Source organism: Streptopelia decaocto (genome assembly GCF_964273445.1).
Source record: "Streptopelia decaocto genome assembly, chromosome: 26".
NCBI classification, from domain to species: Eukaryota; Metazoa; Chordata; class Aves; order Columbiformes; family Columbidae; genus Streptopelia; species Streptopelia decaocto.
This window is the reverse complement of record NC_138681.1, coordinates 1,065,957-1,080,474: the sequence shown is the minus strand read 5'-3', so window position 1 is coordinate 1,080,474 and position 14,518 is coordinate 1,065,957. Positions and strand designations below refer to the sequence as shown.

Genomic DNA, 14,518 nt, shown 5'->3' with positions numbered 1-14,518 from the left:
GGATGGGTGCAGCAGCACCTCAGGGCCAGGACAGAGTTGCCGAGCTCTGGCCACCGGGGCTGGTGCCGAATCCCTGGGACCCCCCGGGCCCCTCCAGCCACCGGGGCAGCGTGGGACCCCCCGGGAGAGCTCAGCTTTGGGCTTCCCGGTGTTTCCGCGCCGCGCTTGTTCTTTATAACCCAAATAAACGGTGCCACCGGCACCCAAAGCCCCGTCCCGTGTCCCCACGCGTGTCACTCCGCCGCTCGCGGCCCGCGGGGCTCGGCTCCCGGGACCGGCAGTGCCCTCTGCAGGCGGCCGCGCCCGGGCCGCGATGACCGCCCGGTCCTTCCTGCCACGCCGCCGGTCCGGCTGAGACGGGCCTGGCGGCTCCGCGGCCCCGCGCGGTCCCGGTCCCACCGCGTCCCCGCGGGCAGGAGGTGAGTCCGGGCCGCGCCGTCGGGGCCGCCCCCCGGTGCGGGGGGAACGGGCGGCACCGGGAGCGCAGCCGCGGGCACCGAGCGGGCGGGGGTGCGGCGGGGCCGTGGGAGGCCGGTTGCGGGACGGTGGGCGGCGGGGCCGAGAGCGGCGGCAGCGGCGCCGAAGGGATTTTGGGGTGGATTTCCCCCCTTCTCCTCCCGCCGCCCCCGCGGGAGCCCCGGGCCCGGCGGGTCGGGCGGGGGGGCGGCCGGACAGACGGCCGGCGATGCAGGTGCACGGCCGGAGGTGCTGAAGGTGCGGCCGGGGGGAGGCGAGGCAGGTGGACGGACGGACGGACGGATGAGTGAAGCGGAGTTCCGCGGCCCGGCGGCAGGTGCCCGGTACCGGGACCCAGCGGGTGTGGGGAGGGGGGGGAGGCGGCCCCGGCGCTGGATCGGTGCCCCCCGGCGGGTCCCGCCCGCCCGGCTGACATAACGTCTGAGCGGGGCGGTGTTTGCCTTGGCAGCCCCCGGTGGTGGCGGCGGCGGCTCCTCACACTTTCCGCCAGCGCCGGGCAGCGGCCGCGCTCTGAGTCAGGAGCCGGAGGGTGGGGGGGACCGGGCGGGGGGGCCGGGGTGAGCCGAGGTGAACCCCGGGCCGCCGCTGCCTCCCGGGGGCCGGCGGTGGCCAAACAGGTTGCGCGGGGTCCCCGCCCAGGCACCTGCGGAGGGGCCGCTCCGGGGGGGCGCCGCCGCCGCGCCCTGTTCCAGCGCCGCCGGGAGCGGGGGGGCTGCCCCGCCGCGCCGCGCCCCTCCGCAGCCCCGGCTGCCCGGCGCCCGGCTCTCCGTCCCCCCCCGGTTCCCCGTGCCCGCCTCTCCATCCCGCCCATATCGGCTCCCGGTTCTCCTTACCCGGCGCCCAGTTCTTCATTCCCCCTCATGTCCGGGTCCCCGTGCCCGGTTCTCTCCATCCCCCCCCGCCCGGTGTCTGGCTCTTCGTGCCCGCCCCTCTAACCCAGCTCTGTACCCGGTTCTCGGTGCCCAGCTCTCCATCCCTCCCCGGTGCCCGGTTCTCCATCCCACCCCCCCGCACCGTACCCGGCTCTCCCGTGCCCGGTTCCCCCGCCCTCCGGTGCCCGCGGGGCGGAGCGGGGCGGGCTTGGCCTCGGGGCTCGGCGGCCGCAGCGGGCGGGGCGCGCTCGGCGCCTGGCACCGGGGGAGGCGCCGGGGGGGCCGTACCGGGCTCCCCCCTCCTCAATCCCGGGGGTCGCTCCTAACGCGGCCCCATTAACGGCCGCCATCCCGCGCCTCTGACTCAGCTCTTCCCCCCTCCCGCACCGCACCCCCGGTCCCGGGGGGGCCCCGCATGGCCCCCGCCCTCCCGTGGGGGGGGGTGTGGCGGGGGTGATGGGCGGCACCCCCCCACCAATAGGAGGCCGGACCGCCGGCGCGCTGCCCAATGAGCGGGGCGGGGGCGGGAGCTTCCTGGAGCCCCGGCGGCGGCGGCGGCGGCAGCGGGGGGGGGCGGGCGGGGCGCGGCGGCGGCAGGTGAAGGCGGAGGCGGGGCCGCGGCCCCGGGACCGGCCCGGAGCTCGGGCGGGGCGCGCAGGTGAGCGACGGGAGCGGCGGGTGGGAGCGGACGGACCCACCGACGGGTGGGGGGGTCTGCACGGAGGTACCGAGCGGCAGCGGTGCCGGTGCGGCGGTCGCTCTTGCAGCCCGGTTGCGGTGAGTCGCGTGGATCCGGGATGCTACCGGGGAGCGGGGACGGTCGGGGCGCGGAGCGCTGCCCGCTGCCGGTGCACGGGAACCGCGCTCCGCGCCACGGCCGACCCGCTGCCGCCGTCCGCGCCGGAGAAGTCGCTGGTGGGGTGGCGGGGGGGACGGTCACGCGTGGGTTGTTCCCGGTCCCTCCACACGGGGCTGCAGGAGACCGGTGACACCGGCAGGTCCCCGGGGCGGCTGCCAAGTCTTTGGCCGGGGTCCGGTTGCGCTGCCGCCATCTGATCGGGGTCACCCGTGAGCTCACCCCACGGGTGACACAGTGCTGCCCGTGTCCCTCTGCTCCTCCCGGCCCCACGAGCAGCTCGGCCGAACCCCCGGGTGCGTGGGGCAGGGACGGCACCGGCGTGGGGGCAGCTCGGGAACCCCCCGGTTGTGCCCGTGCTGGTGCAGAGGAGAACAGAGGGTGGGTGTCCCCGTGTCCTGGCGCGCCGGTGACACTCGGGGCCTGGCGCGCTGGCAGCAGCGGGTGCCCCTCTGTTCACCGCTGGCGACGGGTCGCCCAGGGGTGCCCACCGGGCCCAGTGCCTCGGTAGCACCCGCCGAGCACCGGTGGACTCTGCCCCATGCGCACCCAGCCCTGCCATATGTGCCCCCCCGGTGGCTGCCCCCAGCCGGCTGTTTGCCCGGGGCGGGGTGCGGTATTTGCCCTCCCGCCGCGGCCCACACCAGGGGAGAGCCGTCGTCTTGGGCCGTGGCCGCCCTTGACCTGGAGCCGCTTTCGCCAAGCGAGAGAACGCGGTGGCAGGTTCGGCGTGGGGTGAGTCTCGCTGTGCCTCGGTTTCCCCCGTCACAGCCGGGCTGTGGGCTCATGGGGAGCGGGCCGGGTCCCCCAGCACCGGTGGGGAGCGTGGTAGCTGCCGGCAACTCAAGGCCGTGGCGGCGATGCCGGGAGGGGCTGCGGTCCGGAGCTTGAAGTGGGTGCGTGGAGAAGGGGAAGCTGTGGGGCTGGGAGGGTGTGGGGCAGCGGGGCTCAGGGCGCCCTCGCTGGGGACGGGGGTGCAGAGTGTGGCACAGGGTGGGTGGGGAGGACACCAGCGCTGACTCCTGGGGACCCTCCGGTGCCACCCGCCCCAGCACAGCCCGGCTGGCCCCCCCCTCGCTGGCAGCGCCGTGGCAGCACGGCTCTGCCAGCTGGTGCCGTGCACCCTCGGTGCACACGTGGCACGAGCGCCACGGGCCCCAGCGCAGGGGGGGCCGGGCGGTGGGTGCAGCGGGGCCAGCGCAGCCCCCGCGCCCCCGGCCCTTGGGGGGCGGCTGCTGCCCGCAGCTCGGAGCAGGAACTTCTCCTCCGGGGCGGGCGGCGGATGATGAAACCACGGAGAAATCTCTCCTGGCAGCGCGCGGCTGCTGGCGGGAGCCCCCGGGAGCCCGCGCTCCCCCTGCGCCGCCGCCTTTCCATGGTAACCCCACCACGGGAGGCCACCCCGGCTGGGGGGTTTGGCGCCCGCCCGGCTCCCCGCGGCAGCGTCCCCGACATGCCCCAGGAGCTGTGCGTCCACACCCCGGCGAGCCCCGGGGCGGGCGGAGGACCCGGCGAGGGGCCGGGCTGAGACCCGTCAAACTCGCTTCGTGCCAGGGAGGTGACGCTGGGGTGGCCGCGCAGGCGGCGGGGGAGGCGGCGGTGGCCGGTGACCTTCAGCGCCCCGGGTGCCACGTCCGGCGATGAGCGGTCGGTTCACGTGCGCGCCGGTGCGGTGGGCGCCGCGGGGCCTGGGCGCCGCGTGTCGCCGGGGCCGGTGGCGTGACTCGGCGGGGCCGTGGGCGGGCGGGGGGACCGAGCCCTGGCGAGGGAAAATGAAAGCAGGTGATGCGGAAGGAGAAGTAGGTCAGGCGAGCGCTGGCCTCTCCCGGCAGCCTCGGCTGCGCTGCGTGCTCGCCGTGCCCCGGCTGGCCCCGCCGCGTCCCCATGGGCAGCGGCTGCAGGGGGCGGTGAGTATGGGGGTCCTGCCGTAGACGCCGCATCCCGGGCAGGGTGGGTGCCGGGCGCTGGACGCCCGTGGGCTGGGCAGCGTGGCCGCCGCAGTGGGCACGGTGGTGCCCCGGTGGTTTTGGTTCGGTTGCGTCCCATGGGTATCCCCGGGGCTGCGGTGAGGACGGGCAGATGATGCTCCGCTCCTGGGACCAAGTCGGGGAGGGGAAGGGGATTCCCGTCCCGCTCGCGCCATGCTGAGCCAACCAGCGCGGTGGGGACACCCCGGTGGGGTCAGCGCTGGGGACGGCCCCGTGTGCCACAGCGGGACACCGTGGCGCTGCCCCGGCTCTGCTCCGCGGCCGGGCCGTCGCCGTCCCCGCGCCGGGGTCTCGCTCGTGGTCAGGGAGGCCGCGGCGGGCACGGCCCCGGTGCCAGCGCTACGTGGGCTCCGGGGGATTAGAGCCGCCTGCCCCCCCTTCCCTCCCCCGGATCAGCCGTGGGCAGCGGGGAGCTGGCAGCTGCGTGGGGGCGGAAGCCGGGCTATTTCGGGGGGCACGGAGGGGGGGCCGCGGGCTGGCACTGTCCTTGCCGGGTGACCCCACCGGGACCAGCGCCGGGACGGAGCGGCGGGGCCTGCGCTGGCTGCCGCCGGCGGCGCTCGGTCCCCGGGGTGCCGTGAGGACAGGGACCCCGCGGCGGGGAGGAGATGCCACCGGCCTGGGGGGCCCTGGGGGGGCGTGCGGCGCAGCAGGACCCGGGGGCCTGGCCGCCCTCCAAGGGGCTCCCGTGACTGCGCCGTGGGGCGAGCGGCACCGGAGCCGGCTCAGCCTGGGGCCGGCGAGCGGGACCGGCCGCGGGCAAGCCTGGGGGTGGCAGAGCCTTGTCCCCGCTGCCACCAGCACCCGCAGACTGGGACTGGGCTGCTGGTGTCCCCGTGGGTGCTGGGCAGGACTGGGCCGTGCGCAGCGGGGCGCAGCGGGTCGCCCGGCTCCGCCGTGTCCCCCCCCGGCTCTATGTGCCGCTCTCGGTGCTGCCAGGGGCAGCCTGGCCACCGGCCGGGCTTGTCCTGCGCACAGCACCGTCCCCATGGCCACGGCGGGACCTGGATGGGTTTCACCCCATGCCAGTGATCAAATGTGGGGTTTGCTGTTGACCGTTTCCTTCCCGTTCCTCCCCATTTCGGCAACTCCTTCCTTCCCTCCTTCCCTCTGCTCCTGCCCTGGCAGGAGCACCCGGGGACACCCCGTGTCCGGCGCTGGGGACGGTGGCACTTGCGGCGGGGGTGACCTGCAGAGGCCACGCACCCTCAACCACATCTGTCCTGGCTGTGGGACCCCCCGTCCTGGCTCATCGGGGTCCCCCGTGTCGGGATGTGCATTGGGAGGTGAGGACGCCCGTGGGATGGTGTACACAGGACTGAACCCCGTCCCGTCACTGGTGATACTGGTCAGAGCGGCACCGGCCGAGGGCGGAGCGGCGAGGAGGATGGAGGAAGGTCAGCCCGTCCTCCCGAACGCCAACATCTCCGTGACCGGTCCCCCCTCTCCCGCCGCCCTCGGTGCCCCCCGAGCCGGGCCGAGCAGCAGTTTGCGGCTGGCGCGTGGGCGGTTGCGACACCCCCAGGGTGGGGGGGCCGTGGTGAGTCACCCCAGCGGGGCCTGGCCACCAGCGGGAACCCTGAGTCAGGGCTGCGTGCCCATGCCGTGCCCCTCCCTGCCCGCCTCGCCCACCTTATCTCCCGCCCTTAGCACCTGGCACACCTGGGCCAGGGGGGGCCGGCGCCGTTCCCCTCCTTTATGGGGAGCAAAGGGCAGCGGAGGGTTGGCAGGTGCCGTGTCCCTCCCTCCGTCCCCGGGGACACCGCGGGGGCCGTGCCGCCCGTTGTGCCCCTCGCCGGAGCATCGTGGTGAGCGCGGCTGCCTGTGCCACCGCCGCCTCCTGCCCACGCACAGCAGGCTGACCCCCGGCACACCGCACCGCGCCGTCCCGGCGGTGGGGCAGGCGGGATGCCGCGCCAGGGCAAGGTGCCGGCACGGCCGCTGCCCCCCTGCCCGCCCGTGCGGTCGCGCGCTTGCACAACCCGGCGCTTTCCGTGAGCGTTGGTGGGGCCAGAGGCCCCATCCCTGCCCGGCCGGCACGCGGCTCTTCCCCTTTCTGCCCGGTAGCACCGGAGCGCGGCCTCACCGCGGCAGCCTGGCCGGTGTCTTGGCCGGTGTGGGCGGCCGGGGCGGGTGCCGGTGGTGGGGTGTGTGGAGCGCTCCCCGAGCTGCTAATTAATCGCTGTTTAGCCAGGGACGCAGAGGGTGTAATTATGGGGGGGTTGCACGAACCTGCAGCGGGGACACCGGCGGCTGTGCCAGGTGGTGCCCAAAATGGACAAGGTGGCACAGACCCACCGATCCACACGGTGCAGCCGGGGCTGCGTCCCGCGTCCCCAATGGGACTTCGAGGCCCGTTCTGGGCGCGGAGCGGGACGTGCATGTGCAGGGTTGGGGGGTGGCTGAGGGGCAGGCCGCGGCACGCCAGCCGAGCCCAGCCCTGCGGTGGCAGCCCCGCTCCCGCCGGCGCCCTCCCGGCTCGGCCGCGGCCGGCGGCAAGCGCCCAGCGCCCTGCCCCGCGGCGGCGGCACCGCGAGGGCCCGGCCAGCGCCGCGGCAACGGGGACGACGCAGGTGGCGGGACGGCGACGGCGAGGGGATGCCCGCGGCACCGCCGGGAATTTCCTCCCCGGGGGCCGGGGGTGCCCCCTGGCCGGTGCGGGGTGGGCGCCCCGCGGCGCGGCGCCGGCCGCGAAGGGTTAACGCCGGTGTGTGTTCTGGGAAGCGGGGCTGGGAGGTGCGTGACCCGGGGTGTGGGCGTCGACTCCTTTTGAGGTGGGATCCTGCGCTCAAGTGCAGCGGGGAGCGGGGCCAAGTTCACACAGCGCCCTGCGCCTTCGCCTCCTGCCGCTCGCGGGGCCGCCGACCCGGCCGCGCCGCCGCGCCAGCCACGCCGCCGCCCGCGCCAGGTGAGCCGCGCGACCACCGCGCCGACGCCGCCACGACAAGGGGACGCGGTCCGGCGCACCCGCCGAGGCGCCAGCAGGCACCGGGAGGGCCGGGCATGGCCGCTCTGGCACCGGCCATGGATGCCGGCGTCACCGGAGCCCTGCGCCGCCCTCGCTGGGATGGGATGGGATGGATGGGACGGGAAGGGACAGGTGGCAAAGTCTGGGTCAGTGTGGCCTGGCGCACAGGGCCGGCGCCCCGCGGCGGTGATGCCGGGCAGCCGGACGCGCCTCTGCCTGGCGCGGGTGGCGGGGAAGGTTTTGGCAGCGGGAGGCGGTGGTGATGCCAGCGTGGGGCCGGCGTGGGGGCTCGGCCGGGCTGGCGCTGCCGGTCCGCGCTGCAGGTGCTGGGGTTGGCGCTGGGGACACCGCACCGGGCCCCGGCAGCCGCGGCGCTCGCAGCCCCTTCCCCGGTGCCAATGGCCGCCGTGTCTTGGCTGTGCCGCACAGCCGTGCCCATTGGGGACTCAGGGTGCCCGGGGACTGGCCGCTCTCCCGGTGGCACCGCGGGTGCCAGGGGCCGGGGAGGCACCGTGGGGCTCGGTCCCTGGTGCCGTGGGGCGGGGGGGTCTGTTTATCCTCTTCTCTCTTCAACCCATTTCCTTTCGGCTCCGCTCTCGCTGTTTTCTTCTTCTTTCAAAGAGCAGGACCGCTTCCCCCGCCCGCCGCCCCCAGCGCCGGCACCCCCGGCACAGCTCCGGCACATGCCCCTTTGGTGGCCACCAGCCCAGCCGGACCCTGGCCCGGTGCATCCTCACTTGGGGGGCAGAGCGGCCGTGCAGCCCCCACCCCCTCGGCGCCACCGTTGCTCCTCGATGGCATCGAGCAGAGCGATGGGTGGCGGGGGATGCACGTCCCGAACACCTGGGTCCCCTTGGCAGCTTCCGAAGGGCCCCGCGGGCGGGGGGCCGGGGGCCGGGGGCCGGTGCCGCGCTCCCCTTCCTGGGTGACTCATTCTCCCCGCTGTGGCTGTGAAGTCCCTCGACAGCGTTTGCGACGCTTGTGACCGAAAGCAGCGGCGCTCGTCAGCACCCGAAGTGGGGACCTGCGACCCCCAACCCCCCTTCCCTATGGGGAGACCCCTCGGACGCCCCCTCCTGCCCCACATCTCCCCCCGGCCCCGCGCTGGGGCCGGCGCCTGGCGCAGGTTGGCACCGTGCCGAGTGCCATCCCGTTTGGGTGACACAGGACACAGCCGGTCCCCACACACGGCTGGACCCCCACCCTGTGCAGCGTGCGGCTGTGCCGGCGCGGTCAGACCCCCTGTGGCCGCGGTTGTGCCAAGCGGCGCAGGCCGGTGGCGAGATGTCACGGTGACCTGGGCAGCCATTGTTCCCGCTGCCGCCCGCCCGGCTCGGCATGGGGAGCGACCCCCCCGCTTTCCCCGGCACCGCAGCCGAAACAGGCCCGACCGCGGTATTGACGTAACCGAGAAAGCCCTGGCGCGGTGGGGGTATGAGTGTCACCAGCACCCCCCTCCCAACCCATGTCCCCCCGCGCCGTCGGCGCCGGTGCCGGCCGGGGAACATGGGGGGCCGGGGGTGGCTCCGGCAGCCTCACACCTCGTCCCCCCCCGTTTCCTTATCGCCGCTGCGATCTCCTCGATGGCAGCGCCCGCTCAGCATGTGACTTCGCTCCAGCGGGGAGGATGCGCCGAGGGAGGGGGGGCGGGGGGTGTCGGGGAAGAAAAGCCGTCAACGGGCGGTTTGGTGCGATGGAAAATCCCCCTCCTGCCGCCACCTCGCCCCCGCCCTGCCCCGGCCCCGCCGCCCCATCCGCCGGCATCCGGCCCTGCGGCCGCTCGCGGGGGTCCCGGCCCCCTCGCTGTGCCGAGGCCGGTGGTTGTACCTGCTCCTTGGGGCACCCATGGGTGCAGGACGCACAACATGGGTGGCACCAGTGGGTGCCGGCCCTGCCAGCACCCTGGTGACAAGGGGACAGGGGGGTCCATCGTGCCGCCATCGGGGTTTGGCTGGGGGAGGCAGCGATGATGGATCCTGGCATCACCGGGACCACAGTGTGTAATGGGGGGAGTCCACGGCGCTTTGGGGTGTCCTCAGCGAGTGTCACATCCCCGTCGTCCCCCTCCAGCTGCCCAAGCGGCAGCGCAGGGCGCTCACCTCCCCTAATCCTGCCCCCGCTGCTAATCCTGCCTAATCCCACCGGGGGCTGTCGTTGCCTGTTGGCTCCCGGTGCCCTGATGGTTTAATCGGCCCTAATCCGCTCGCCCCCGCCGCGGTGGGCAGCGGGGACCCCGGCTGGCACCGGCCGGGCGAGGGGGGCGGCCGCGGGCGCCGGCGTCCCGGGCGGTCGGCGCTGCCCGGCTCCCAGTTTCAGGGGCGGCTGCCGCCTGCCCTGCCGGTCGGGCCTGCTCGGCAGCGGCTGGGGCGGCTCCGCAGCCGGTTGCTCCGGGGCCGTTCCCAGCCGCCTGCCTCGGCAGCCCCAGCTGGCGGCCGCCCAAGCGCAGGGAGCGGCCGGCGTGGGGATGGGCCCCTGCGCCGGGGGCCGCCGGCCGCACCGCCCCCTCCACGGGCAAGAGGGGGCACGTCCCCCGCGCCCGCCGACGGCACCGCGTGGCTTGGCACGGCCCGGTACGGCCTGCTGGGTGCAGTGCCAATGGGCCGCGGCGTGGCGTGGCACAGCGGGCATGGCGCGGCTCGGGGGTGTCCAGGGGCACATGTCGCCATGTGGCTCTGGCAGCACCGAGAGCCTGGATGGGGAGGAGCTGTGGGGCCACCTCTGCCTTCCCCAGGGTGCAGGCGCTGGACAGACCTCCCACCCCGGTGTCACCCAAGATCCCCAGTGTCACCCAAGAGCCCCAGTGTCACCCAAGAGCCCCGGTGTCACCCAAGAGCCCCGGTGTCACCCAGCAGCACCAGACAGCCGGGACGGCATCGCCCATGGCCGGGTGTGAGCTTGCAGCACCGGCACCACCATTGCTGCCCATACCCTGCCAGCAGGTCGGGATGGCACCAGGGTCGCGCCGGCTCCATCGCCCACCCGTGCCGGCTCCATGGGGACGCGCGAGTCCCCACTGCGGCACCGTGGGGACCAGCGGCGGCTTTAGGGCTGAGGCCAAGCCCTGCCAGGTGCAGCGTGGGAAAGGCCCGGCTCACACAGGCTGGGCTTGGCTGGGCGAGGAGCGGCCCCAGGCTGGGGCAAAGCGGGAGGGAGGGGGCCGGGCCCCCACCGGGAGCGGGGGCAGGAACCGGCGGCGCGGGTGCTGATCCTAATCTGCGGTGGCAGGAAGAAGCGTGGCCCCCGTTCCCAGCCCGGCTGGGCTCCGCGGGGCGGCCCCCCGGCCCTCAGGGCCCTGTTCCCGGCACTCGCCCGCCCACCCGTGCCCGCCGCCGCCGGCGAGGCCCGCGTTCCCAGGCCGGGGGTGCCGGGAGCCGCCGGCTGCGCCCGGCCGTGCCGGGAGGCCGGGGGGGCGGGTGGGCCGCTGCAGGAAGCGCCGCGCCTCGACGCCGTTCAAAGGCGCCGCGCCGAGATTTCCCCCTTTGGTGTGGCGGCGCGGGGGGCGCGCGGGCGGCGGCGGCGGAGGAAGCGCAGGGGCTGCGGTGGGGGGCCGCCCGCCCGCGCGCCGACCTCGGCGCAGCCCCCAGCCTGCCCCGCTTCGGCATCCCACCACAACCCCGGCGCCTCCGCCGCCGAGCCCCAGGCCGCGGAGGCTTCCTCGCACCCCGGCGCTGCAGCGTTGCTGTGCCGCTCGGCGAGCGTCCCGTCCTTCCCGCAGGTGAGGACGATGGCCAGCCCGGAGGACGACCTCATCGGCATCCCCTTCCCCGAGCACAGCAGCGAGCTGCTCAGCTGCCTCAACGAGCAGCGGCAACTGGGGCTGCTCTGCGACGTCACCATCAAGACGCAGGGGCTGGAGTACCGGACCCACCGCGCCGTCCTGGCCGCCTCCAGCCGCTACTTCAAGAAGCTGTTTGCCGGGCCGGGGCCGGGGCAGGAGGTCTGCGAGCTGGACTTTGTAGGGCCGGAGGCGTTGGGAGCCTTGCTGGAGTTCGCCTACACGGCCACGCTCACCATCAGCAGCGCCAACATGGGCGAGGTGCTGCGCGCCGCGCGGCTGCTGGAGATCCCCTGCGTGATCGCCGCCTGCGTGGAGATCCTGCAGGGCAGCGGGCTGGAGGCGCCGGGCCCCGATGACGGCGACTGCGAGCGCGCCCGCCGCTACCTGGAGGCGTTCGCCGCCCTCCCCGAGGGGGACGCGCCCGCCGCGCCGCCCCCGCGCCCCGCCGCCCGCCGCAGCAAGAAGACCCGCAAGTTCCTGCAGACCCACGGCGCCCGGCTCAACAACCACGCCGAGGAGCCGCCCGCCGAGGCCGAGGGCCGCGGCAGCCCCGCGCCGCCCCCGCCGCCCTCGCCGCCCCTGCCCGAGGGGCTGCCGCTGCCCTACGAGAGCTTCGAGCTGCCCGAGGAGGAGGAGCTGCCTCCGCACCCCTTTCCCTTCCCCTACCAGCCCATGTCCCCCGAGGAAGCCGCCTCGGACGAGGACGCCATCGACCCCGACCTGATGGCGTACCTGAGCTCGCTGCACCACGAGTCGCTGGCGCCCGGGCTGGATACGCCCGACAAGCTGGTACGGAAGCGGCGCTCGCAGATGCCGCAGGAGTGTCCCGTCTGCCACAAGGTCATCCACGGCGCCGGCAAGCTGCCCCGCCACATGCGCACGCACACGGGCGAGAAGCCCTTCGCCTGCCAGATCTGCGGCGTGCGCTTCACACGGTGAGTGCGGCCGGACGGGTACCCGCGGCAGCGCCGCCGCACCTCCCCGGAGCATCCCGGGTGCGGGGCGACCCAGGGACGGCGTTTCCCGCCACCGCCGGCGCTGCGGCGGCCACCTCGTGGCCCCGCCAGGCAGCCGGGACCTGGTACCCGGTCTCCTGCATCCCGCAGAGCGTTCTGGCCACCGCATCCCTACCGTGCAGCCCAGTTCCTTGCGTTCTGCAGAGCATCCCTGCCCCTCATCCCACAGAGCATCACTGCCCCACATCCCCGCCCCACATCCCACAGAGCATCACTGCCCCACATCCCCGCCCCACATCCCGCAGAGCATCCCGGCTCCTGCATCCCTACCATGCAGCCCAGTTCCCTGCATCCTGCAGAGCATCCCTGCCCCACATCCCTGCCCCACATCCCCACCCCACATCCCTGCCCTGCATCCTGAACCCCACATCCCATAGAGCATCCCTGCCCTGCATCCCTACAACCTGTCCTGGTCTCCCACATCCCTACCGTGCATCCTGGACCCCACATCCTGCAGAGCATCCTTGTCTCGCATCCCTGCCATGCATCCTGGTTCCCTGCATCCCACAGAGCATCCCTGCCCCACATCCCTGCCATGCATTCCAGTCGCCCACATCCCTGCCGCGCATCCCTGCCGCGGCGCTACCAGCACCATCCCGCTGCCGCTTTGCCGGGGATGCCGACCACCCCGTGCCAACGTCTCCTTGTCCCCCCCCACCCAGGAACGACAAGCTGAAGATCCACATGCGCAAGCATACGGGCGAGCGGCCCTACTCCTGCCAGCACTGCAGCGCCCGCTTCCTGCACAGCTACGACCTGAAGAACCACATGCACCTGCACACGGGCGCCCGGCCCTACGAGTGCTACCGCTGCCACAAGGCCTTCGCCAAGGACGACCACCTGCAGCGGCACCTCAAGGGCCAGAACTGCCTGGAGGTGCGGACCCGCCGGCGCCGCCGCGACGAGCCGCCCCCGCTGCCCGCCGGCCCCGCCGGCCTCGACCTGTCCAACGGGGAGCTGGGGGGGCTGCGCCTCTCCATCGCCCGGTACTGGTGTCCCGGGCGGCCCAAGGAGGAGGAGGAGGAGCCGGAGGGTGAGGAAGGGCCGCAGCCGGATGGCGACGTGCCGGCGGAGACGGCGTGAAGGGGCGGCCGCGCCGTGCCATGCCCACCGCGGTTTCTGTTCCCGTTTCTTCCCCGTCACGGTTCGTTCCCAGTTATGCAAAGGGGGGAAACTCCCCCCCTGGCTGATTTGCACAATGGGGTGGGGGGGTCCCCACCATCCCCGGGTTCCCCCCCCCGCGCCGTGCCCGGGCGAGCGGGGGGGTGAGGGGGAAGCGAGACCGGGGTGTCACCCCCAACACCCCCACACCCCCCCCCCACCTAAAGCAGGGCCGGGACCGAGCGCGCCCCAAAAACAACCGGGGACAGCGCGGGGCGCCCCCTGGCGGTCCCGCCCCGCGCTCCCCCCGCTTGGCGGGGACCCCCCCCCGCGCTGTAAATAGCTTGTCCCCATTGTCCCCCCCCCCAAAATCCCGAGCAGCCCCTCCCCGGCGAGCCCCCCTCGCCCCTGCACTCCCGGCTGCTTTCTCTTGGTTGCACTATTCGGGTGAACCCACCCGGGTGTGGGGCAGCCCCGGCCCCCACCCGACCCCCCCTCCAAAATCCCCGACCCCCCCCAAATCCCCCCGGCCCTGTGGGACCCCCCCTCCCACCCCCAGCGGTCACCCCTCAGCCCTTTGCACATGCCCCCCCCAGGGCGCAGCCCCCCCCGCCCAGGGGGAGCAGGGGACCGGCACTATTTGCCTAAAAAATAAGAGTTTATCTATATTTAAAAGAAGATGATGTAATATATTCCCCCCCCCGGCCCCTCCGCTGCTGCCGCCCGCGCTGCCCGGCCCCCCCGCGTGTCTGTCCCTTGCCATGGGGTGCCGGGGGGGTGATGGGGACGTGGGGCTCTGGGCTCCCGTCGTGGCTTTCAAAGTGCCTTAATGGTGAACTTGAAATTTTTCGGCTACTTGAACCTCTTCTGGTGTCAGGAACCAAAAGGAATAACCGGCGGGCGGCCGCCCCCCCGCCCCGCCGGCCGCCTCTGTCTGTCTGTCTGTCTGTCTGTGTTTGTTTTTTTAAACCGAAGGCTGCTTGGTAATAAACGGAGAAGCAGGGACCCCCCGGCCTGCGCCCGGCTGTCTGTCCGTCCGCACCGCGTCGGGGGGGATGGGGACACCGCGGGGATGGGGACACCGGGGGGATGGGGACACCGTGGGGATGGGGACACTGTGGAGATGGGGACAACGTGGAGATGGAGACACCGCGGGGATGGGGACACATAGGGATGGGGACACCATGGTGATGGGGACAACGTGGGGATGGGGACACCGCAGGGATGGGGACACCGGGGGGATGGGGACACTGTGGGGATGGGGTCACCATGGGGATGGGGTCACCGTGGGGATGGGGACACATAGGGATGGGGACAACGTGGGGATGGGGACACATAGGGATGGGGACACCGCGGGGATGGGGACACCGTGGGGATGGGGACACCGCGGGGAGCACGGCAGGGACGAGCCACCGAGGGCGCTGGGGACACCGCGAGGTTGGGATCCCCCTGAGGTACCGCA

General features: G+C 74.2%; 1 protein-coding gene across 7 annotated transcripts; it reads left to right on the top strand.

The window, feature by feature from the left end:
• The first annotated feature begins 317 nt into the window (after positions 1-317).
• Positions 318-14,062, top strand: ZBTB7B (zinc finger and BTB domain containing 7B). Of its 7 annotated transcripts, none has more exons than XM_082072970.1 (3): positions 318-419; positions 10,877-11,874; positions 12,618-14,062. In XM_082072970.1, exons 2-3 carry the CDS (start codon positions 10,886-10,888, stop codon positions 13,036-13,038), a joined length of 1,410 nt encoding a protein of 469 aa, XP_081929096.1. In that variant the 5' UTR covers positions 318-419; positions 10,877-10,885; the 3' UTR covers positions 13,039-14,062. The 7 variants fall into 7 exon arrangements, with proteins under 7 accessions (XP_081929096.1, XP_081929098.1, XP_081929095.1 ...); XM_082072972.1 differs by lacking the exon at positions 318-419 and adding an exon at positions 442-793; XM_082072969.1 differs by lacking the exon at positions 318-419 and adding an exon at positions 1,905-2,007.
• The last annotated feature ends 456 nt before the right edge of the window (positions 14,063-14,518 follow it).

Excerpts from the sequence above, each read along its gene's own strand:
- ZBTB7B (XM_082072975.1), top strand. The coding sequence starts at position 3,488 with ATGATGAAACCACGGAGAAATCTCTCCTGGCAGCGCGCGGCTGCTGGC. Across the intron at positions 3,584-10,876 it reads TGCGCCGCCGCCTTTCCATG|GTGAGGACGATGGCCAGCCC; the intron begins GTAACCCCACCA and ends TCCTTCCCGCAG. Across the intron at positions 11,875-12,617 it reads TGCGGCGTGCGCTTCACACG|GAACGACAAGCTGAAGATCC; the intron begins GTGAGTGCGGCC and ends CCCCCCACCCAG.